The 23,541-nt window shown below is 39.0% G+C and overlaps 2 protein-coding genes and 1 long non-coding RNA gene across 4 annotated transcripts; 1 reads left to right on the plus strand and 2 right to left on the minus strand.

Annotated features, from left to right (window-relative positions):
• On the minus strand, positions 483-1,878 carry LOC105169331. Its single transcript, XR_848631.2, has 4 exons — positions 1,724-1,878; positions 1,553-1,634; positions 611-737; positions 483-534 (listed from the first exon to the last, which is right to left on the minus strand). It is a non-coding gene; the product is annotated as an uncharacterized LOC105169331 (long non-coding RNA).
• LOC105155912 (pentatricopeptide repeat-containing protein At4g38150) lies at positions 17,581-19,606 on the plus strand. Its single transcript, XM_011072278.2, has 2 exons — positions 17,581-17,696; positions 18,355-19,606. Exon 2 carries the CDS (start codon positions 18,529-18,531, stop codon positions 19,444-19,446), a length of 918 nt encoding a protein of 305 aa, XP_011070580.1. The 5' UTR covers positions 17,581-17,696; positions 18,355-18,528; the 3' UTR covers positions 19,447-19,606.
• On the minus strand, positions 19,809-23,203 carry LOC105156795. 2 transcript variants are annotated; one of them, XR_002287686.1, is made up of 4 exons: positions 22,043-23,203; positions 21,576-21,733; positions 21,186-21,476; positions 19,809-20,787 (listed from the first exon to the last, which is right to left on the minus strand). XR_002287686.1 is itself a non-coding variant. In XM_020696287.1 (3 exons), exons 1-3 carry the CDS (start codon positions 22,676-22,678, stop codon positions 21,308-21,310), a joined length of 963 nt encoding a protein of 320 aa, XP_020551946.1. In that variant the 5' UTR covers positions 22,679-23,203; the 3' UTR covers positions 19,809-21,307. The 2 variants fall into 2 exon arrangements, 1 of the variants encoding a protein (XP_020551946.1); XM_020696287.1 differs by having other exon boundaries at positions 19,809-21,476.

Genomic DNA, 23,541 nt, shown 5'->3' on the forward strand with positions numbered 1-23,541 from the left:
CACACAACACTCACAAAAAAACCCACAATCATAGTCAATCAGAAGACAAACCACAATCACATGTCAAATTACACTACAAAGAGCACAAATACAACGAAAACACAAAATAAATTACACAAACAAAGCAAACAACACAACCCTACATCACAAAAACAATGAGAACACAAAAAACACAAACACGTAAATAATTCTGAATAAAACCCCAAAAAGCACAAACCAATCACAAAAAACCCACAATCACTAACAGTGAAAAGACAAAAAGAATCAAAAGACATCAATCGCACAAAATTAACCCAAAAAGAAATACATCAAGCATAACAACCAAAAAGAAAAAGCCATACCTTGTATGTCAACTGCCAAATTTATGTTACCTTGCTTGAGTCATTCAAGCAAAGCAAAGCGTTTGACTGAATGTTGATGTCGTGAACACACACGATCAATCTTGTCTTGGTCCTTTGGTAGGAGCTCTACAGGAATTGATGTCGTGAACACACACGATCAATCTTGTCTTGGTCCTTTGGTAGGAGCACCCCTCTACAGGAACAAGATATTGATCAAAATATAAGCAATTATTCAAAAAATTAAGCAATTAAACCACATGAAAACGTACTGAAGATGCAACTATGTTCCTTGCTATGATGGAAGTCCACGATCACCATAAGCATTGGATGTTCCAACCTTTGAGCTGGTTTTGGATGTTACGGTTGCCAAAATCAATCTACCCGATTCGACATTTTCTGCAAGCCAACAAGCAGCCATGAAATTCAGAAGATGTTACTTAACACCATGCTTGATAAAACATTAGCAGCTCATGTCGCTTCATGCACCAGCATAAGTTCTTGGATTCAGAAGCTGGAATTAAAACTTGTAGAATTGGAACTTGTTGAAGAGCCTAATACCAGCACATCAACAATGGACTCTATTATGAAGCAGCCAGCAAATTTTGAATCTCAATTTAAGAGGCTTTTCACATAGTTCCCTAGAGCAATCATAGCATGATAATCATGTGAGCTAAATTTGGTTAGACACATCTTGCAAAATGGTAACTCTCTGTATTTGTTGTAACACCAGCTTAACTTTGAAACTTGTCTAGCATCACAAACATCCCACATTAGGACCCTAAGACTAAATCCAAGTTCCTCCCTTTGCACCATCTTCAAAGGAACCTTTACACATTGAAAAGCCAACTTAATATCAATTTTTCTGGTCTCCCTCGCAGATTGCGCAAATGCAAAGTTTTGTTTCTGTGATTTCAATATTAATATGAAGTACTCGTGGAGTTCAATTAAATTACATTTTAGCTTCAGATTCTAATAACACACCAACCACTTCAAGATTTTGTCATTATGCCAGATCTTCTCAAAGATATTCTTATTCTATATTTTCGGTTCAAGTTATCCGCCAACGACTTTCATAACAAGCCAATAAAATTTTATGCAAGTTTTCAGCAAGCAAACTGAATCATCACCAGCAGTCGTAGTGAAATGATAAAAAGTGTAAAGCACACCAGGAAAAGATAGAGGAAAGAGCATGTAAAGTGATCCAGTATTACCAGTTCCCACATTATATTGTCTGCTTTTGGTTCATTACGAGTTGGCTCGGCAGCAGTAGATATACTCGGACTAGTTCCGGATCTGTCATCCAGCAAAAACAAGTGAATTATTTTGTTAACTTCATTTGATCGATGATCCTATACCCATTGACTGTATAAATGCATACATACTCGGGAAAGAGAAAGGTGACTCTTATTAACATCCTTCTGAGGATGGCTGCAAGATATAATGGCACATTAAAGAACAGTTCAGCGTCTTGCTTCACTATAAATGAATAATTGATAGTCTTTCAAATTAAAAAAACGTTAACCAAGAAAAAAGTTAGTGAAATGTTAAGTACGAGAAATTATAATAGTAGCGGAATACCCTAATTCCATACAAACTTCCAATTGCCTAATGATGACAGCAGGTGAGCTAATTGATCAATATCAAGTAGTTGTGAATTGGAATTCAGATTCCTGACACGTAGCTTAAGACGCCCTCGCTCTGGCATTCTTGCATCTATTTGGATATGAAAACACATGCAATGCAAGTAATTTAACGAGCACACCGAATGGATTAGTGTAGATGCCGAACGATAACAATATACTGCTCACTAGGAAAGAACAAGCATCTATACAAACCTGCATCAACTGGTGTTGTTTCAGGTTCTATAATGTATTCTGCATGACAAATTGGCTCACCATGATAAGGTATTGTGTATCCATAATAACTTTTGAATCAGCCAAGAAAGTAGACTCAAAGGAACATCACCTGCAAATTGCTTGATGATGAAAGCAGGTGAGCTAATTGATCAATACCAAGTAGTTGTGACTTCGAATTCAGATTCCTGACACGTAGCTTAAGACGCCCTTGCTCTGGCATTCTTGCATCTATTTGGATATGAAAATACATGCAATGCAAGTAATTTAACCACCACACCGGATGGATTAGTGTAGATGCCAAACGATAACCAATATACTGCTCACTAGGAAAGAACAAGTATCTACCTGCATCAGCTGGTCTTGTTTCAGGTTGTATAATGTATTCTGCATGACAAATTGGCTCAGCACCAATAAATCTCCTGAAATCAGTACCACATTCGCCATCCTGCATGACAAGGAAAATATTTTTCAATATTATTTCTATCTCCAAAATCCCATTGATTGTTTGAATGAAGACATACTCTAGTAACAGAGAGATGATGCCTCTTTTGGGGATGGCTGCAAGATAGGATACATTAAAAAAATAACGTGTTAGCATCATGCTTCTAAATAAATGAACAATTGAATATTTGGAAAGGAGTAACCTAGAAATGTCATTGCAAAAGAGGATATTCGCAAATCATATGATGCAATTCACTAATTGCATGAAATAATCTGGCTTGTGCCATGTATGACCTTCCAACAGTCTACCAAACCATAGCACAAATGAACATCATAGGCATTTAGTGGAAGTTAATAGTAACTTTAAAACCAGTGCATGGGAGACAGTAGGCTCAGGAGAACATCACCTGCAATTGCTTGAAGATGGCAGCATACGAGCTAATTGATGGACGTCAAGGAGTTGTGAGTTGGAATTGGAATTCAAGTTCCTAGCATAAAACCTAAGAAGCTCCTGTAAGCTCCAGATCTGTCATCCTGCAAAAACAAGTGAATTATTTTGTTGAATTCATTTGATCAACGATCCGATACCCATTGACTGTATAAATGCATACATACTCGGGTAAGAGAAAGGTGACTCTTATTAACATCCTTCTGAGGATGGCTGCAAAATATAATGGCACATTAAAGAACAGTTCAGCATCTTGCTTCACTATAAATGAGGAAGCTGTTACTCAGGACAAATGGAATTAGCATGAAAGGAAAACCCATTAAAGCCAAAGCATGACAAGGTATGAGCATGAAAGAAGACAATCAGTGAAAGTCAAAGTAATTTCAGGTGCAACTTTGATCAATTGCAATTGCGTTACTGGAGGCAGGAGCAAGTGTGTGAATGTATGCATATTTGCCACACGAACATGAATCCATATGAAAAAGATGAATAGCAACATGATATCCTTCCAAAGTGTTCGCACAGATTACATTCGAGTACCCTTTTTAATCATTCTCAACATTAAGAAATTGCCACTTTAACCATTAGTTGGAACCCTCCACAAAATATTAGTCATCCAACATATATATGGAAAAAGGATACCAACAATCAAGAAATTCAATAATCATGATTAGCAATCTGTGTGATTCAGAAACCTTACATCCTAAACCGAGAGAGAAAGAAACCAAGCAATAAAAAAACTGAGAGAGGCGCAGGTTTGGGAACAACGGGCATGAGATACAAGCACCGCCATGGCTGCAAAACCCGGTTGCATATATGACCCACAGAGAGGGTCGCATATGCCATCCGAATTTGCCCCGCCAAGCTACGGGCCAGATCTATCCCATGCCCAACCCAACTCATACCTTCATAAACAAATAGGTGACTTAATAAACTAAAGCAGGAGAAAGTAGTTGGTTGAACAAGTCAAGAGCCCAGGGAAAGTGCTCCATCATTTTTTTTTAACAAAAAGGTGCACAAAAGTCGATGTGCAAGGATAGCCAACAAATTCAGAAGTTTAAGTTTGATAATAAAGGCCCATGGATGCACAAAGTATTCCTCACCACATTGTTTGAATATCTAGAATATGTTTGTGGAATGTAGATAAACTACAAGTGAAATTGAAACTGAGAAAGCTTGTAAAGTAATAGCCACAAATGCATGCATGCTAAGCAGGAAATTAGTAGTAGTGAATCACATGTATTGGGCATTTATACGTAGTTCAGATCGTGAATAAATAATGAAAAATATATTCTGGTTTTGCCACTAAACAATGTAAAAGAAGAACTGCAAATTAGCAATGATCCGAGAACAGTATCAATAACAAGAATAGTATCAGAAACTAAAGTAAAATCATTGATGGCTCTACATGAAACCAACAAGAAACATAAACTTGTTGAATCTTTGAGTTTAAGACTCTTTGTTTCTTGAAATTCTTGACAAAAACATTAACTTCTTGAATTCAAGAATCCATGATTTCTTGACAGAAACCTTAAAATTTCTTGAATCTTTTAATCAATTTCTTGAAATCTTTTAAAGAAAACTTAAAAGTTGTTGAATCTTTGATTTCAAAATACTTGGTTTCTTGAATTACTGTAAAATCTTGTTTCATATCACAGTTTTTTTGTCACTGGAAAAGTTAAATGATTGGTTCAAAAGAAAACAAAAGAAAGAGAAAAGAATATACCTGCCATGGAGCAACTGAGAACGGTTGACTGAATTCCCTATTCTTTTCATGTTCCTTCTCCGAATGTTTCTCCTTCAATTCTTTGAGTAGATTAAAGAAGTGTTTAGGAGGAGGTATTTATAAGCGCAACTAACGAAGAAGTCAACGGGTAGTATGGTGAAAAGCGCTACAGCAACTTTAGAACAGTACTGAAAACTGCTCTTACGTTTTCTTCTTCTACTTCGTACTCTTCAGAACAGTACCGCAAACGTTTTCCTATCATTTGCTGATTCCACAAAACATCCTTATTATTATATTAATTTTAGTGTATTTATTTATTAATAATATTTTTATCTAACTTAATTTAATAAATATATTAATTGAAAACATTGAATTTGTACAATCTTGTAACAAATTTAATAAAATAGGTTCATTGAGTTCTAAAATTATTAATTAATTTTGTATGTACGTCTGTTATTTAGATTTAATTAAAATCCAAATATTTTATCTATATATTTATATATCTTGTCTCCATTTTATAAATAAATACATACAAATATACTATTTTAAGAGTATGAGCATCACATATTTATATTCCTTATAAAAAAAATATAGGTATACAAAAAGTCACTAAAGCATTAAATTAGTATACCAATATAAATCTTATTTTTTTATAAATTTTATTTTATATGTAATAAAAAAATAAATAAAGAAAATAGAGACTAAATATATCCAATTAAATTCACGTGGGATTAATAATTATTCTAACTAATTTTTCAATGAGATAAATACTTTTAACTAATACTTTTAACTAAAAAAATATAATCAGAAGAGCACAAAAAAGATCATTACGATTCGACAATGTGTAATTTATTGAGGAGTACAAGTTTAATTAATTATGTTGAATATAATTCATACTAAATTAATAACTTAGATGAAAAATTAGGTTTGAATAATTAATCTATATTTCATACACATGCGTCTCAATTTATGTAATATTTTAAAAGTTTTGAACCAGTAATTTGGAAGAATAATTATTTTTATGCCTGAATTCAATTCAAAATAAAAAAGATATATATGTTTCTAATCTTTTAATGAATCTTTATAAAAAAAGTATTCTATTTTTGACATGAGATCAATGTACTTGGATATGTGTTATAAAATCCCAAACCCCAAACCCCAAACCTGAAACCCCAAACCCGAAACCCTAAACCCTAATCCCTAAACCCTAATACCCTAAACCTAATACCCAATACCCAATACCCTAATACCCTAAACCCTAAAACCCTTAAACCCTAAACCCATTATAAAACTTGTATTTTTCTCTCGCTTCTCACTAGAAGTGTGTGAGATTCTCACACACTAAACTTCCACCACCAACCACCACCAATCCAACATCAATTCAGCCAATCAGCTACCGCCAGCAGATAGTCCTGCCGCCGGCCGGCCGCCGGAAACGTTTCCGGCACGTATCCGACCACTCGCTCCGTCACCGGGTTTGCCGTCCGACTAGCATCCGGGATCTGCTGCACGTTTCCTGATCTGAGACCAGACGCGCTGGCAATCAATCCTCAAAATTGTAGAAATCGCACTTCTTTCGCCCTAGTTTTCGTCGCTCCTTCTCTCTACAATTCCGGCCGATTTCCGGTGAATCTCCGGCAACCGATCACACCAATCGACTCTCCATCACAAGGCGAATAATTCCCCTCCATCAATTTCAAGTTCCATCGCGAGTTGGCGTTGGGCTCAAGAGGTGGCCGTCGCCCCTTCCACCGTCAAATTCGCCGCCGTCCGTTCGACCCACCGTCTCGCACCACCACCATTGGAATCCTCCTGTCCAGGCGATTCGGACGTGACCCTACCCAGCAATTTTCATCAACCCGTTGACGAGATCGGAAAGTTCCAAGCCTCGCGGCCGCTGCCATCTTCGCGCCGTCATTTCTCAACCGTCTGAACGAGGCTTGATCGCGGACCACCACGGTTGGATTCCTCTCGCCCAGGCAGTTCCAACAAGACCTCTCCTGGCCATTTTCGTCAACGTTTGGTTGAGTCCTCAGTTTCCGATCTTGGCTTCGTCGACGCCACTTTCGGACTACCAGAGCTCCGTCGTGCCTTCGAACCATGACTCGAGACCACTACTGTTGGATTCCTCTCGTTAAGATGAAGCTAACGAGACCCCTCTCAACAATTTTCATTAAGGTTTGGCCGTGATCACATCGTTCACTCTGTCGTTTGTCGCACCATCGTATCTCCACCGCCCACCGGCCGTTTCATGATGGAGACCCACCAGTCTCCTCCGAATTGCATGGCGGACACGTCTGTCCACTCCGATGTTAGCATTGGGCATCCACCGGAGACGCCCTTGCTAGCCCCCAATTTGGATGAATTTCCTCCAGTTTGCAGTCCGCCCGCCCGAGTCAATCCTGGCGGGTCAGCTCGATCAGCTGCCACGCTTCAGCCCAACTTGTAGGATCTCTCTCTGACCAAGGCTGCACAACCCCCGCCGGTGACTCAGATTCAGGCAAAGAAATCCTTCGTGGACACAGTGAACTCACAATCCACTTCGACCTCGTTCCCTAAAGCCATTCAGCACTCCTACCTCGCTGGCGCTCCACCGACAAATTTGGGAGAAAAACTGGAATCCCAGGGTGTACCGAAAATCCAATTCTCGGTTGCTGAAACAGAAAGACTCTCAGAGTAGTACAAATTTGCTATTGTTGGGAAGTTTTCACATGGCTTCCCTCCCTACCGAAACATACATCGACTGCTCTCAACGCTGAAACTACAAGGACCATTCACCATCACCATGATCACGAACAAGCACGTTCTCATCAACTTGAAAAATGAAGCGGATTACACCAAGCTCTGGATTCAAAGATTATGGCATATTGATGGATTCCCCATGCGGACTTTCAAGTGGACACCGTCCTTCTGGCCACAACAGGAATCGTCTCTTGCACCGATTTGGATTCGATTCCCCACCTTACCTGCTCATTTATTTCATAAGGATGCTTTATATGCTATAGCAAGCCTTGTTGGTACTCCACTTAAACTAGATGAACCTACTATGTTTCAATCTCGGCTCACGGCAGCTAGAGTGTGTGTAGAAGTGGATCTTGCTAACAAACTGACAGAGGAGATAGTCATTGGAATTGGGAATGAGGAGGTAGTGCAGAAAGTTATTTTTGAAAATCTTCCGAAATACTGCATGCTGTGCAAACACGCTGGTCATGAAGCACAAAACTGCTACACCAAAGGGAATGCTCCAAAGCCACAACGTTTCCCTCAACAATAAAAAGGCAAGGCAACGGGATAGAAGGAAAAGAGTGTCAAACAAACTGAAAATGTGATCTTCAAAATTTGAGAACCTAGCAAACGCAAGGAGTACGGTGCTCCCTCTGGCGGCATTGAAAGTAAGAACACCTTCCATGCGCTCCATCAAGCGGAGGATGAGGGTGAAGATGGTTGTGCAGCTGAAAATGCCTTGGTGGACAGGAATGCAGGCACAGGTAAGAGTGGAGACCTCCAAACTAAAGTGACCACAAAGACCAGGTACCAGTCTGAACTTCCTAACTCACACTTTACTCATGCGAACACTAATGTGCCCCCGGCCCCTCAATCATGTACTGATATAAATGAACCCCTTAACCCACTACCCAGTGTCTTTCTATAGTTAATCATAATGTTACTATGAATAGGAGCAGTCCCACGAGTGCACCCTCAACCAAGCCCCTATGGAGCTCTACCTCGTATCCGTTGATGACATAGACCCGGACATCTAACTAGGTGGAAGTAGATAAGAGGATCTCGACCACCAAAACAGTGAACCTCCTAGTAAAGAGAAAACCCCGGCTACAAAATCCTCTTGGGAAGATGCCGCAGCGAGAGGGAAACACGCCCGATCTCAGTCCTCAGAAAACATTCAGAGTTACCAATTTTGACTAGAAGCAAAGTCAAAAGTGGCAACCCACCTCACCTTCAATAATATCAAAATACTGCTCTGAAACATCCGTGGTATCGGGGAACCACACAAACAGAAGCATGTCCATTGGTGTGTTAGAAACACAAACCAAAGATACTTGTCATCATAGAACCTAAAGTGTACTTGGATAAAAATTTTTTTATGCAGAAGGTTGGGCTTTCACAAAGTAGTGAGCAACGTCAACTCGAAAATTTGGTGCTTTATGGATAATTCGATGAACTGTGACATCTTAACCTCCAGTGAGCAATTCCTCCATCTTCCTCTCTCAACAAATTTGCTTCCACATGACCTCACTTGCACTTGGGTTTATGCTAAACACACGCGAGCTGAAAGAAGGGAACTCTGGAATGACATCAGAAATATTGACCCCGGCAATAACCCTTGGCTACTGGGGGGAGATTTCAACATTATCCTTGAAGCTAGCGAAAGGAAAGGAGGAGCGGCCCCTAAAGTCAAGACTATGGAGGACTTTAGCGACATGCTGCTTGACTGTGGCCTCTAAGATGCTGGATTTGAAGGGGCACAGTTCACTTGGTCGAGAAATAGACTTTGGCAAAGACTTGACAGATTCCTTTACTCCCATACATGGCTCCACTCATTCCCCATCACCCGCATCCAACACCTCATCAGAAATGTCTCTAACCACTGTCTCCTACTACTCTCGGCATCTGATGATACTAAGCCTCCCCCACCTTCGAGTGTTTTGACTAAAAAAAAAAAAACCCTAAACCAAAACCACTTGGCAAATTCTCTCAACTTCTCACTAAAAGTGTGTGACATTTAACACACTAAACCTTCCACCACCAAACCACCACCAAATCACCACTCTTTTAGCCTCACCACCACCACCAAGAGACAGCCCACCTCTTCGCGGCGTCATCGCCGCGCCGCCACCGATCGATCGCCGGAAAGTTTGACCGGCACGTAGGGTCACACACGCACCACCGCTGGATGTGCCTCGTGGAATCCGTCACATCCATGCAAGCCGTGCACTGAACGGCCGCCGAAAGTCGCCGTACGCGCCAGCCGAAGTTGCTGAAATCGCATGTTTTTCGCTACAGTTTCGCCGGTTACTTCTCTTTAAAAATCCGGCCATTTCCCGGTGAGTTGACGATCGTGCCACATACTGTTCGACTCGCCTTGATGAGTACAAGTTCTCCCCTTAAGCAATTTGATGCTTCGTCCACCGTAGACGATGGGCTAAATCCACGACCATCACCACGTTTTTCCATCGATTCGCCGCTGGTGAGCCGGCCCACGGTCGCAGACCAGTACCGTCGGCTTCCTCTCTTCATAGCAAATCGTTTGGGACCAATCTCGTCCAATTTCATAGCTTGTACGCGGAGATCTCTTTCTTCTTCAAATCGCGCCGTCGCCGCCAATCGAGCCGCCGTTCCACTGCCGTCCGACCGCCATTCGCAGGTGGACCACTACCACTCGGCTCGCGCTGTGATGACAAAGCCAACCATCCGTTCAGATCACGGCTCCAACCAGTCACCAAAATCTCCAACTCAGGCCGTTGACTGCGGTCAATCGAGTTTGATCGAGTTGACTCGATCAACTCAACCGGTCAAACCCCCGAAACTGAGTTAGCAGCTGTTTTCGACTCCGAATCCTCCAAAAAGAACGTTCGCTGAAGTCAATGCAACCTCTCATTCCTCAAAAGCGCCGCAAACGGCTTCGCACAAATTTTTCCTTGCTGATTCGCCACCGCCCTCTATCAGTGCTGTCTTGACTAATGAGAAGGGCCCTACACTGGTTTTCACAGACGCGGAGACCGAAGCCCTCACAACTCCCTTCCGATTGGCTCTAGTTGGAAATTCTCCCATGGAAAACATTTGGGCACCTGCATCGACTTATTGTCGGACTGGGAGTCAAAGGTGCATTTACCGTCAGTATGATTAATGCCAAGCATATGCTTATTTGTCTATCCAACGAAGCCAATTTCTCCTATCTATGGTTAAGAAGAATTTGGCACATTCAAGGATTTCCAATGCGGGTTTTCAAATGGACACCGATATTCACACCGGCTCAAGAATCCTCTATTATTCCGGTTTGAGTATGTTTTCCTGAACTCCCAGCTCATTTGTTTCATAAGGATGCTCTATTTGCGGTAGCAAACATGATAGGAACACTACTTCAAATCGATGACCGCACGTTCAATCAATCCCAAGCTCTCGAAAGCTAGAATTGGCATTAAGATTGACCTTGCCAAGCCACTTGTGGAGGGCTTTGACCTACAAATCAATGGAGTCACAATTCATCAGAAAGTGGAATATGAGCAGCTTCTAAAATATTGCAACTTTTGTAAACACGTTGGCCACGACAACTTGGAGTGCTACACAACGGGCATTGCCCCCCGCCCCCCTCCACGAGCCAAGAAGTCAAAAGGAAAGGAGACAATGGGAACGGAGGAACAGGTGGTGACTGGAAAAGCTAAGGCACTTGAGAGGGATGAATGCTCAAAAAGCAGGTACTCTACTAACCTCTCTAATGACAATGTTGATAGTGGTAAACATGGTAAGCATGATGAGCATGATGATAACATTGTGGAGAATGATGAGCATGTTGATAATGATAACTGCACTGCACACGGTGATAACATTATGGAGACTAATCTGCTTGTCGATAATCTTGTTGTTGGTGCTGTGTATTGTCCTATTGGGGGGGTGGAAATCCAAACGAGGAAGCAACAAATTAACCTCCAACAAGCCTCTAAACTCTTCAAAGGTCTTAAAACTTTTGGAGTAATTGTTCGACAACTGAAGTTTGGGATGACATGGATGAATCAGAAGGGGAAGACGATGATGTCAACCCGGGTAGCCCATGGTCGGTGAAGATTCAGGATCCAGTGTGCTCGCTGAACCTTAATCCGGCTGAGATAGACGATGGAGAGCAGTTCCTTGTTCCCTCTCCAACCCCACCTGAAAGAAACAGACGTCGCATCATGCAATTTTGATGTTGTGCCACTGCAACCGCATTGCTCCATTAAACTTTTCGTTGTATCACAATGTAAAGGAGTACAGTTATAAGTGGCTTGAAAACCACATTCTCAAAGATATCATTGTTGTAGGGTACAAAACTTAAGTGGTATCTCTTTTCAACCGAATGCCTAATCAACTATTACAAGTGATTTTGGAGTATGAAACTCCTTAAAATACAAACCGAATATTACAGATCAATGAATAACAGAATATTAACAAAAATAAACGAATAAAACAATAGTTTGAAAATGGCTCAAGAACTTGGCAGATTCAGTCAGATAAGGGTCCCGGTCACTTGGCACCGCACCCACAAAGCCAACCCATGGTTGCTCCTCACAACTTCGGGATCACAGAGATCAAAACAGAAAACCACCGGTCACAATAGACCCACAACTCACTCAGAACTTTCAGACGAAAAGATCTCAATAAGAAAAGCTTAATTTCAATGGTGAGAGGATGAGGGTCAAGGCCTCTATTTATACGACAAATGAATCGGTGAAAAGAGGCAGATTGGGGTGGCTTTCCTAAAGCCATTGAGTTGGCTTAGGAAAACCACCGCCATTAACGGCAGTGAAGGGGTAAGAGGAAGACACCCATAAATGGCAGTTTGAGAGAGAGAGAGAGATAGTCGTCGCAAGATTGTAAGAGAGGAGAAGGAGGGAATAATTAGGTTTAGGGTTAGATAGATATTTATATAAGTGCACATGAGTCGGGTTGTGGGTTGGACCGGGTCGGGTAAGGGCCTCCAGGTGGGTCGGCCTTGAGTGGGCTTGGTAAATTGGGCCAACCAATAATATAGGTCCTGCGCCATAAATTACAACATATTCCACCTTAGACCAAGACTCAATTTTGGGAAATGGTCCTGGAGTTCCTGACTGAATCTGGTTCTAGCATCACTGCCATAAAAAGTTCTCCGTGGGTGTACCTGCAAAGGAAAAACAGAAGTGCTTGGAAGCACATCTCAGTCTGGAAATAAATTCAGTATTTTTAAGCATGTAATGAACTTTTCAAGAGGCAAACATTTGGTACCCATATCTGCAGGATTGTCTTCAGTTTTGATTTTCTCCAATTTTATAAGTTCTTTACTAATGATATCTCGATTGAAGTGATACCTCACATCAATATATTTCGTTCGATCGTGAAACACAGGATTCTTACACAACTGTATAGAAGATTGGCTATTAGAGTATACCGTGAGTTTTTCATTGGAGAAACCAATTTCCTTAATCAGACCGTCTAACCAAATAGCCTCTTTGAAGGCTTCCATTATAGCAATATATTCTGCCTTTATGGTAGATAGGGCAAATATATATTGTAGTTGGGATTTCCAACTTATGCATGAACCACAAAATGTAAAGATATAAGAAGTGGTGGATTTTCTACTACCCCTATTATTAGCATAATTGGAATCAACATAACCAACAAGTTGGGTATTTTTAGCTATTTTAGAAAATGAAATACCAACATTTTCAGAACCATGTAAATATCTTAAAAGCCATTTTAGGGCCTCCCAATGAGGAGGGCCTGAATTTGACATATATCTACTCAAGCAACTGATAGCATAGGCAATGTTTGGTCTTGTACATACCATGAGAAACATAATAGATTCAATCACGTTTGAGTAAGGAACTTTTTCCATTTTTGCTTTTTTAGTATCAGTTTTTGGACTCTGATTTTCACTGAGTTAAAAATGGGCAGCAAGAAGCACAGAGGTTGACTTAGAAATTTCCGTAGAGAATTTCTTTAAAATAGATAGAATGTAAAATTTTTGGTTTAGCAAAATAGTGGACTTTTCTCTATGTCTAACAATGTTCACGCCAAGAATTTGTTTTGCGTCACCTAGATCCTTCATTTCAAAAGTTTTGTGTAAATCCTTTTGCAAATGATTAATGAGATGTAAGCTAGGATTAGCAATGAGCATATCATCCACATATGAAACAAGAAAGATAGGAGTACTGTCAACATGCTTAAAGTATAAACAGTGATCATAGTAGCTTCTTTTAAAATCTAACATATGCATGAAAGAATCAAATTTCTTATTCCATTGTCTAGGCGACTGTTTTAAATAATTCAAGGATTTTTAAGAAGGCACACATAATCAGGTTTGAACTTGTCAATAAAACCAACAGGTTGACTTATGTAAATGTGTTCATCTAAGTCACCATGTAAAAAAGCAGTTTCACGTCCATTTATTTTAGTTCCCAACTGTAGTGCGCAGTGAGAGCAAGAATAATGCGAACAGTGGTGTATTTCACTACGGGGAAAAATATTTCATTACAGTCTATTCCTTCTTTTTGGGTAAATTCTTTTGCTACTAGTTTAGCTTTATACTTAATGTGATTTTCTTGTTTAATCTTAAAGATCCATTTGCAGTCAACTACTGATGAGTTTTTAGGTCTAGGAACTAAAGTTCAAGTTTCGTTAAGTTTTAAGGATCTCATTTCTTCTTTCATAGCACTTAGCCATTTATAATATTCCATTGCTTCTTCAGCATTAGTAGGTTCAGATAACTCAGTATTTAGGGCAGTGTGATAATCTCTAAGTCTAGGGGGAATCCTAGTTTCTCTTCTAACTCTATCTCTGGCAAGTTGGTAATCCTCAAGAGAATTTTCTGTATTTTCAGTGATTATTGAATCATTTTCTGCTATTTGTTCGACTAATTAGTTATCCTCTAAATGTTCCTCCACCTTATTGAAGGTAGGTTCTTTATCCCTATCTTAAGTTTTAACTAACTTTGGTAACTCATTTTCGTTAAATGTAACATCCCTACTTATTAACACCTTAAAGCCAGGTTGACTACGTACCCAGAGTCTGCAACCTTTTATTCCCTCATGATAACCAATAAAAACGCATTTATCTGATCTAGGTTCTAATTTATCTAAGTTTTGGTGAATAAACGCAGAACAGCCAAACACACGTAAGGATGAAATATAAGATTTTTTACCAGTCCAGACAAAATCAGGAGTTTTACCAGATAGACGCACAAAATGAGACAGAATTATCAAATGAGCAGCAGTAAGAATAGCTTCACCCCAAAAAGATTTAGGTAAACCTAAACTTAGCAATAAATATCTAAGTTTATCAAGCAAAGTGCGATTCATACGTTCAGCCATGCCGTTTTGTTGAGGGGTATAGGGGTTTGTTCTATGTTTTTTTATTCCAAACTTTTCACATAGGTTTGAAAAATATTTATTACAAAACTCAAGTCCATTATCAGTTCTAAGAGATTTTAATCTCTTTCCAGTTTGGTTCTCCACATAAACTTTCAATTTCTCAAATTTTTCAAAAACTTCAGACTTATGTTTCATGAGAAAAACAAATACCTTTCTAGAGAAATTATCAATGATAGATAGAAAATAACGATTACCACCATGCGTTGGAACACTAGAGGGACCCCATACATCAGCATGTATATAATCCAAAAAATGCATGTAGACATAGAAGGGTTTGAGGAAGATGAAACAGAAAAATGCACTTTATGGTGTTTACCCGTTACGCAATTATCACAGAATTCCAGTTTTTCGATTTTATCGTTTAAAATCCCTTCCTTTTTCAGAATTTCAAGTCCTTTCAAACTTTCCTGTGTCCAAGCCTTTTATCCCATAATGCATTCATATCACGTCCATTCATAGAAGCAGTCATAGAATCATAAATAACTGAGCATAAATACAAGTTTCATTTCTTTTCAGCTCTGAAAACAACAAGTGAAGCTTTCATAATTTTCATTTGTCCCTTTCCCCACCTACCTTCTAAACCCTCTTCTTCAAGAGCAGCACAAGAGATAAGATTATGACTCAAATCAGGAACATAAGTAACATTTTTTAAGATTAACCTATAACCTTCTTTAAAAGTCAAGAAAACGTCACCAAGACCCATAATCTCATATTTCTTTTGGTTAGCCATTGAAACAAATCCAGAGTTTTCATATCGAAAATTTGAAAAGATTTCTTTAATAGGACTCATATGAAAAGTGCAATCAGAATCAATAAGCCATTCACATTTGTTCACAAAGTGCACAGAGTTTGCTTCACACACCACAAAAACTTCTTCATTATTATCAGAAACATTATTCACCTTTTATTTTTCATCAAAGTTTCTATCTCTGTTATCACGTTTGGGTTTCCTACATTATTTAATGTAATGACCCTTAATACCACAATTGTAACAACGCCTTTTTTTGGTTTTATCTTCTTTATAGGAATTTTCTCTTGTTCTAGATTTACTCCGACCATTTCTACTTTTACCCCTGCTTTGACTTCTACTGTTGTTTCTAAAACTAGTGTTTCTAAACTTGTACCTACCTCTAGCAAAAATTAACCTCATAATGGTTTTGACTAGGTTTAGTAGTTTTTAGGTCCATTTCTTTACTCTTAAGGCCATTAACAACTGTATCCAGATTTACACTATCCCCACCATATTTTATAGCAACTTTCACATTAGAGTAGGATTCAGGAATAACATTCAAAAGCACAATAGGAGAGTATTCGTCAATGTTTTTATCACCAGTAAGTTTAATATCTTGTATCAGTTTAGTGAAATCATCAAGGTTTTCATAAATACTTTTGGATAAATCAAGCTTATACCATTTTTTCTAAAAGAAAAAGTTTACTGGGCAGGGATGTTTCAGTATATTAATCTTTCAATTTTTCCCAAAGATCTTTAGAGGTACTTTGTTTTCCTACTTTTCTAAGGACAGTGTCCGAAAGATTTAAAATAATAGACGAGTAGGCAAATTCATCATTTTCCATTTTCTTTTCTTCAGAAATGTTATCAGTGTATTTTCCTTCTATGGCTTTAAACACTTTTTGTTGAATCAAAATACCTTTCATCTTTTGTTGCCAAATTAAAAAATTACTTTTACCGTCAGAAGGTTGTAGGTTATAACCGACCATTTTAAAAGAAGATTTTTAAAAGTTTTTAACAAAGAAACAGTTGTAATTTTTGAAAGATGGAGTCACAGATTTTAATATAACATAAAAAAATATTTTTGGTTTTTAAGAATATTAAGCAAATAGCAAAGTCACAACAGACTCAAGGCAGTAACCACAAATTTCAAAAAGTTTCAAAAATCACACAGAATTATTGATCAGGAATTAAGATAATAATTCAACAAATTAAAACACAGTAAGTTTCAGATATAATATCAACAAATAGAGATAAAGACCAATAATGTCAGATTCCGGCAGATTAAGGAAATAATTACAGATCAAGATTAATAACATATCGACAATAACTGCCTGAACAAGAAGTGCACCAGCATTCTTGCACCATATATTCAACTTCTCGTCATGGTGAGGACAGTTGAAGCTCAGCCTACTTGCAGCAGGATACTAAATGAAAAGAGTGGCTTCCAAATCGGTTGTAATCCAGTTAAAAACAAAATTAAAGCACAAGTCTTGGTGAGTGGATTTGTAGAAGAAAACCATATACATAAGAGTAGGACACTGCCGATCTAAATTAGGATGACCCGGGTCCGACCCATATAGTGACCCGGACAGGTGGCATGCTGAGGAAACGCTTAGTCATTGCATGAGCACCTTTTGAGACAACACGCGTCAAAGGATGGGGCCCACAAAAGAACCCTATAAATAACCCATGCCATGACAATGAGAAGAGTTTTGAGACACTACTTTTTACTCGCATATTTAGATCGTCAACTTTTCCTTCGACCCCAAACTTAAGCATCGGAGTGTCGTCGTTGGGGACGAACGACTAGCTTAATTTTTTTTTGTTTTATCTTCAGATATCAGATTTGGAGTGGTGATGTGGAGAGATCGTGGTCTTTGATCTAGGTCACGCATGATCAAGCCGGATCAATCTCTCTCTCTCTCTCTCTCTCTCTCGTGAAGACGGAAAAAATTGCAGAACTCCAACTCCAGCTTCACGTCCACAAATCCATCGCACACGACACACCCTGGCTCCGACTCCGCCATTAACAGGTATTTTTATTCTTTGTAACTTTTTTGTTCCGGGTTATAGAAGAAAGCAAGTTTTGCTTTCAAAATGTTTGATGCAATGTCTGATTGAATTTTAAAGGTGTTTCATGAAATGCTTTGGCTGGATTTTGTATTGATTTGTAGATAAGTTAAATGGTTGCTTTTATTACTTCAACGATTACTTCTAACTGAGATTTTTAGAAATTTAATTCAAAAATAGGTAACTTTTCCCAAAATTTATTTATAAGTATGTCTGGAACTATTACAATTTATGTCATAAGCTCTTTAATCTCCCAAAAAGAATCTTTTCTGAATTTGTACTGTGGTTTGAAGGGTTTTGAGATTTACAATTTATGTCATAAGCTCTTTAATCTCCCAAAAAGAATCTTTTCTGAATTTGTACTGTGGTTTGAAGGGTTTTGAGATTTACAATTTATGTCATAAGCTCTTTAATCTCCCAAAAAGAATCTTTTCTGAATTTGTACTGTGGTTTGAAGGGTTTTGAGATTTCTCGCATTTTTTCATTTACTCATTGGACATTGGGGTAGAACGTATAGATTATTCCAAGATATATAGGCCAAATATGGAAAACTGAAAAGTAGTGAGGCCAAAATTGAAAATTCCAGAGTTTGTTTGACGAAAATGCAAATTTTTCTCCCAGTTTCAATACTACTCGGTGTGTCCGGCCGTCAGTCACACAATTCGGTACCCAATCTCGGCAGTTCGCCGGCGAAAATCTTGGGGTGGAGTTTATTTTGGCTAGTCCCGAATTTCAATTTCACCGTCATTATCAACACAGTGTGAGAAACTCCTCTTATCATCTTCTCTCTTCCATATGTCCAATACGGTCAGAACTAAGCTTGCCTCTCTTTCCCCGGCCCATCTGTTTCGAAATATACGCCGTTTCTCCTCTATTGAGGATGGGCTAGGGCGCCCGGATTACCCTCCGGAACCTATTCCAAATAGGCCCTTGAGAAGGAAATCTTATCCTTCTCAAAGCCCTCGATTCCCAAAGCCCAATCGCGTTCGGGAAAATGAAAACCTAAATTCATTTAGGGCCGAAACTGATGCTGATTTTCTGGAAAGGTTTAAGCTTGGGTTTGATCGCAAATTGGAAAGCCAAACAGACTCGGGAGATAAAAATATTCAATACGAGAAAGCAAAGAATCCGGAGCCTTCGCCACCGGAGGATGCGGATGAAATATTTAAGAAAATGAAGGAGACGGGGTTGATCGCAAATGCAGTTGCTATGCTTGATGGTTTGTGTAAAGATGGACTGGTACAAGAGGCAATGAAGCTCTTTGGACTAATGCGTGAGAAGGGCACGATTCCAGAGGTGGTCGTTTACACTGCTGTGGTGGAGGGCTTCTGCAAGGCACACAAGTTTGATGATGCAATAAGAATTTTTAAGAAGATGCAGAGTAATGGGGTGGTTCCGAATGTGTTTAGTTATCAGGTTTTGGTTCTGGGGCTATGTAGTGGGAAGAGGTTGGAGGATGCATATTTGTTTACCATTGAAATGTTGGAGGCTGGACATTCCCCGAATTTGGCAACTTTCACCGGATTGGTTGATGGGTACTGCAGGGAAAAAGGTCTGGGAGAGGCTCAGTTTGTGATACAAGCCATGAGGCAGAAGGGATACTTCGTTGAGGAGAAAGCAGTTAGGGAATATTTGGATAAGAAAGGCCCTTTCTTGCCTTTGGTGTGGGAGGCAATTCTGGGAAAAAAAGCTTCAAAGAGGTCTCTGTTCTAAGGGTTTCTTATTTTCCTTTTAAACTTAGTTTCTTTGTTTTCTGTGGATGGATGAGATTTGACAAGCAACAGTGTGTTGTTTGTTCATTGTGTTTTTGTCCCTCCTGCTCGAACATTAGTTTATATTGTTCTATTTAATGTTCAGTTTTCTCCCATTCTTATTTTGGTTTTGTGTTCAATATTGATATGCATTTGAAATTAATTTTTCTCAAATATCGTAAATCCTGTAAGGTTTCTTTTGGTGATATGATTAGTTTCAATCTTCTGTTCTCTGTATCCCGACATGCTTTTACTTCTTCCCTCTATCTGGATTAGAAAGTTTGCATGTAACTTTGTCTTGGCAACGAAGTGAAATTATTGAAGTGGGGCCCATATGTGTTTGTTTTCACAACTTAGATGCTTGACTAAACATGAATGTTTGGGCTTGCTGTATATTAGGCAGGTGATGATAAGTTAAAATGTCAGAGACATATCTATAATTAATTGTAGATGCCGAGAGCGGACCATATGTTCATTTCTTATGGAGGATCCCATCATCAACAACTGGTAATGTTGACTCAATAGGAGAAACATCATAAACTTCTTGTGTCCATGCAATTGTAGATTAGTATAAGTTTTTGGAAAGTATATCCCTCTGTTGTTCTTTGTTGCATGGTTTGCATCCATTTATACAGTAGCCTGTAGAACACAACAGCTTGTACCCTTTCTTCATACTGCAGAAAAGACATGTCAATTTGATGTTTCTCCATGAACTTTATAAATTATATCCATGGCTTTCAGTGCACCATTATTGGACATTATTGTGGATAGCATGTTAAGTCTGGAAAACTATGTCCTTGTTACCCAGAGGGCATTGGAACTGCAGCCTTGACCACTCTGTTTATATAATGGAGTATGCTGGAATAGTTTTCTTTGTTCCTAGTGCAAACTCCATCAGTTACGCTAGATTGGGATAACAATAGAGAAGCTCCATGGATGCCATAGGCTGCAGATTGCTCATTGCTGGTACTGCACACACTATGTGCAGCAAAATTCACAAACACCATCAGGATGCTATGAACCAGATACAGGATACAACTGCCCTAAGTAAAGCATAAATATAGTTCAAGGTAGCAGAAGCATGTTTCCAGTAAAAATATAACTATCTGCTTGTCCACTTCCTTCTCCCAGTTGGACCTTTGTTTTTTAAATCTGAATACGTAGCAGCTGTACCCTGTGCAAGAATTGTGTTTCTTTCTCTCTGCATTGATTTATCTGCAGGTATATTCTTCAGATTTGGCAATGGAAACTTAAACCTTTCATCAACTACCCTGCTTGATTTCACTTCACCAATCAGCCATTGCTGAAGAACACAATGCAGAATAAACATAAAATAAGATGCTGATTCTAAGGAACAACAAGCAGATATTTCTGGTTTATATAATGTTGTTCGCTCTAATATGAGCTGCAAACATTATCAGAAAACATGAAATGAGTCATGGTTCATGAGCAGGTTATTGTCCAGTTGGGGCTGGCTGGAATTTGTAACAGATGTGACAACAAGAAGTTCAAGGTACAAGCAGAAAACTGAAAACAAATATAATGTGACTCTTTTCTTTTCAAGTTTTTCAGTTTGCTTTATAAGATAATGGATGTAAATATAAGATGGATATTAAAGAAAGTTGCAAGGTGCTGCAAGCTGAAGAAGAGGGGGACCTCTATTCTTATCCTTGCCTCTTTGTGGCCAGTAAAGATTGTTACCTTGTGTGACTGTATGCTTTCATTTGCAGTTACTTTACGTTGTCTGGACCTTCCTACTTGAGCTCTTGCTTGCTAGAGAAGGGAGAAAAATAAAAAGAAAACAAACTATTATATGCCTCCTTTCATATGTCTTGATGCAGAAGTTTTACAAGGATGTCACTTGCCATCAATTTGCAATAATCCTTCCATTGTTTCTCGTCTAACCCGTAGTTAAAGAAGTCTGACATGTTTGCACCAGGGTTTCTCCACAATTTCTCTCCAAAGTGATCAATGTTTATGTCAAATATTGTCCTGATAATAGTATGAAATTTACTGCTTTAATGGGACATTGTTGCAAATGAAAAACTTATGCATATTATTGATTGAGCTTGTTATTAGCAAGAAGTTTACTTGTTTTTGGGTAGCATAAATCTGAATTTGCCAACAAAACCACAGGCGGAACTGCTTCTAATCCCTGACAGTGCTGGTGTGCTTGTAGCAGGCGTGCATCTAGTTTCACCAGAAATAGGAGATCTTTTGGGCATTCTGTTCGCCATGGGGAAATTACGCTGCCAAAAGATGCCAAAAACTATATTAACTTTTCCCCATGAACATGACAGAATGTTTTAAAATTTTCACAAGTAATCTCATTTGGAATAGATGAGTAAGTAGACTGTAAAGTGCTCATAAGCGACCAAATCTTTCTTGGCCTCGGATATAACTTGCTAGAAAACCTGCGTTCATCCAACCTCATCTTTTCTCCAAGAAATCTCCAAACAACAATTCAACAGGAGTATTAAATTGCAGTTTAGCTGACAACTTCACAATCATGGTCTAGTTAAAACACCTGCGTAGTGAAACACAAAATGAGAACAGACCTTGAACCTTGGCGATGATTTTGGACCAGAATTGCGTAATTCTTTTCCATTATTGAATGTTGAAACACTGGTTGGCACAGCATCATTCTCATTCAAAATTGTCCTTAAATCAGCAAATGATTCCTTTTCTTCTTTTGCCTTACTCAAAGCTGTTAGGTCAACACCATCAACACCATGCCCGAGCACTTTATCAAAAAATGTATCAGCAACCAACAGTGGAACGATTGGTTGGTTCTGATCATCACCCTGTTCGTGTTTGAAGCCTCTTTCATTGTAACTTGCTGTGAGGGCCTTCATCATTTTCTCTTGTTTCTGCTCCAACCCAATGTGCTCGGCAGAATAGTCATACTTAGGTTCGGACGTTGAGATTTCATTAGTAAAGGATGATAAGGTTTTGTTGGGTTGGGCCGGACATAATGATAATTGTAGCGGATCATCGGAGACTGTATCTACTTTATCATTTATGGTGTTTTCAGTTTTATGATACTCAAGGTTCGGTATTTGTCGATGATGGTAATGGTGGGAGAAGGGATTTGGGTGAAGAGAGGTGTCGACCAAGTCAGGGTAAATGGGAGAGGACCAGTTCTTGAGAATTTCTGAACAGAGCTCACCCAACTCTTCTTCTTCTGCTTCCATTAGGAAAGAACACTTGAATAACGCAGTTGGTTTTTGAATTAAAGTTTCTTTTTGGAGGAGGAAGAGAGATTATAAGTGGTTGTACAAATCAACTTAAAGGACATTCACGTTCATTTTGCGCTTTCCCCTAAACGACAGAATCAAAATTAGTTTCTTCAACATAAAAATTATTCTTCCCAGCTGTGGACTGCAGCAATTATCAATGTCAAGTGCAGTACTAAAGTCTTAACCTATAAACAACCCTCTCCCCCCACCCCAACCGCCAAAAACAAAAAAGAAATAATGGGTGGAGGAAAAAAATGAAAAAAAAGGTCCAAATTCATGCTATTGTGAAAACCCAATATTCATATCAACGCACCAAGTAGTGCAAAGAATAACCAGGCTCTTTCACTATGTCAATGAACCGAGTGTACAAGATGGATGTCGCTTCTATTTGCTCTCCAGAACCAAAAACATGGGAGGAGTATCTCATAACAAGAGGTGAAATCTCAATACCTCTGAAATATCTCTATCCGCATGACTACAAATTTCAAACACTATAGATAACTAGCAAATGCAGAAGGTATCTCTATCTCAATGGTTCTAGTTGAACCTTCATTCTTTCTGAAGATTGTGATTCTTTGTCTGTCGCCACCTGGCTTGGGCTGAGGAGGTCAACATTCTCCTCCTCACCATTACCCAATACCCAATTGCTTCTTCCAAGTATCCTGCCCCGCCTTTTTTTCATCTCATTATACTCCAAATACATTACAGTTAAAGCACCAATCATTAACCAAACTATCAGAGCGCACCTAAGGCCATGAACATTTTCATCTCCATACTTCTCTCCCGAATGTTTCATCCCACTAATAAGAGCAGCAACT

This window comes from Sesamum indicum, linkage group LG1 (genome assembly GCF_000512975.1).
Source record: "Sesamum indicum cultivar Zhongzhi No. 13 linkage group LG1, S_indicum_v1.0, whole genome shotgun sequence".
Classification (NCBI taxonomy): Eukaryota; Viridiplantae; Streptophyta; class Magnoliopsida; order Lamiales; family Pedaliaceae; genus Sesamum; species Sesamum indicum.

Bases quoted from the DNA above. Each gene is read 5' to 3' on its own strand.
- LOC105155912 (XM_011072278.2), top strand. From the start codon at position 18,529: ATGTCCAATACGGTCAGAACTAAGCTTGCCTCTCTTTCCCCGGCCCAT.
- LOC105156795 (XM_020696287.1), bottom strand. From the start codon at position 22,678: ATGGAAGCAGAAGAAGAAGAGTTGGGTGAGCTCTGTTCAGAAATTCTC. The intron at 21,734-22,042 runs GTCTGTTCTCAT...ATCTTTTGGCAG, and splicing joins AATCATCGCCAAGGTTCAAG to CGTAATTTCCCCATGGCGAA. The intron at 21,477-21,575 runs GTAAACTTCTTG...TACTATTATCAG, and splicing joins TTTATGCTACCCAAAAACAA to GACAATATTTGACATAAACA.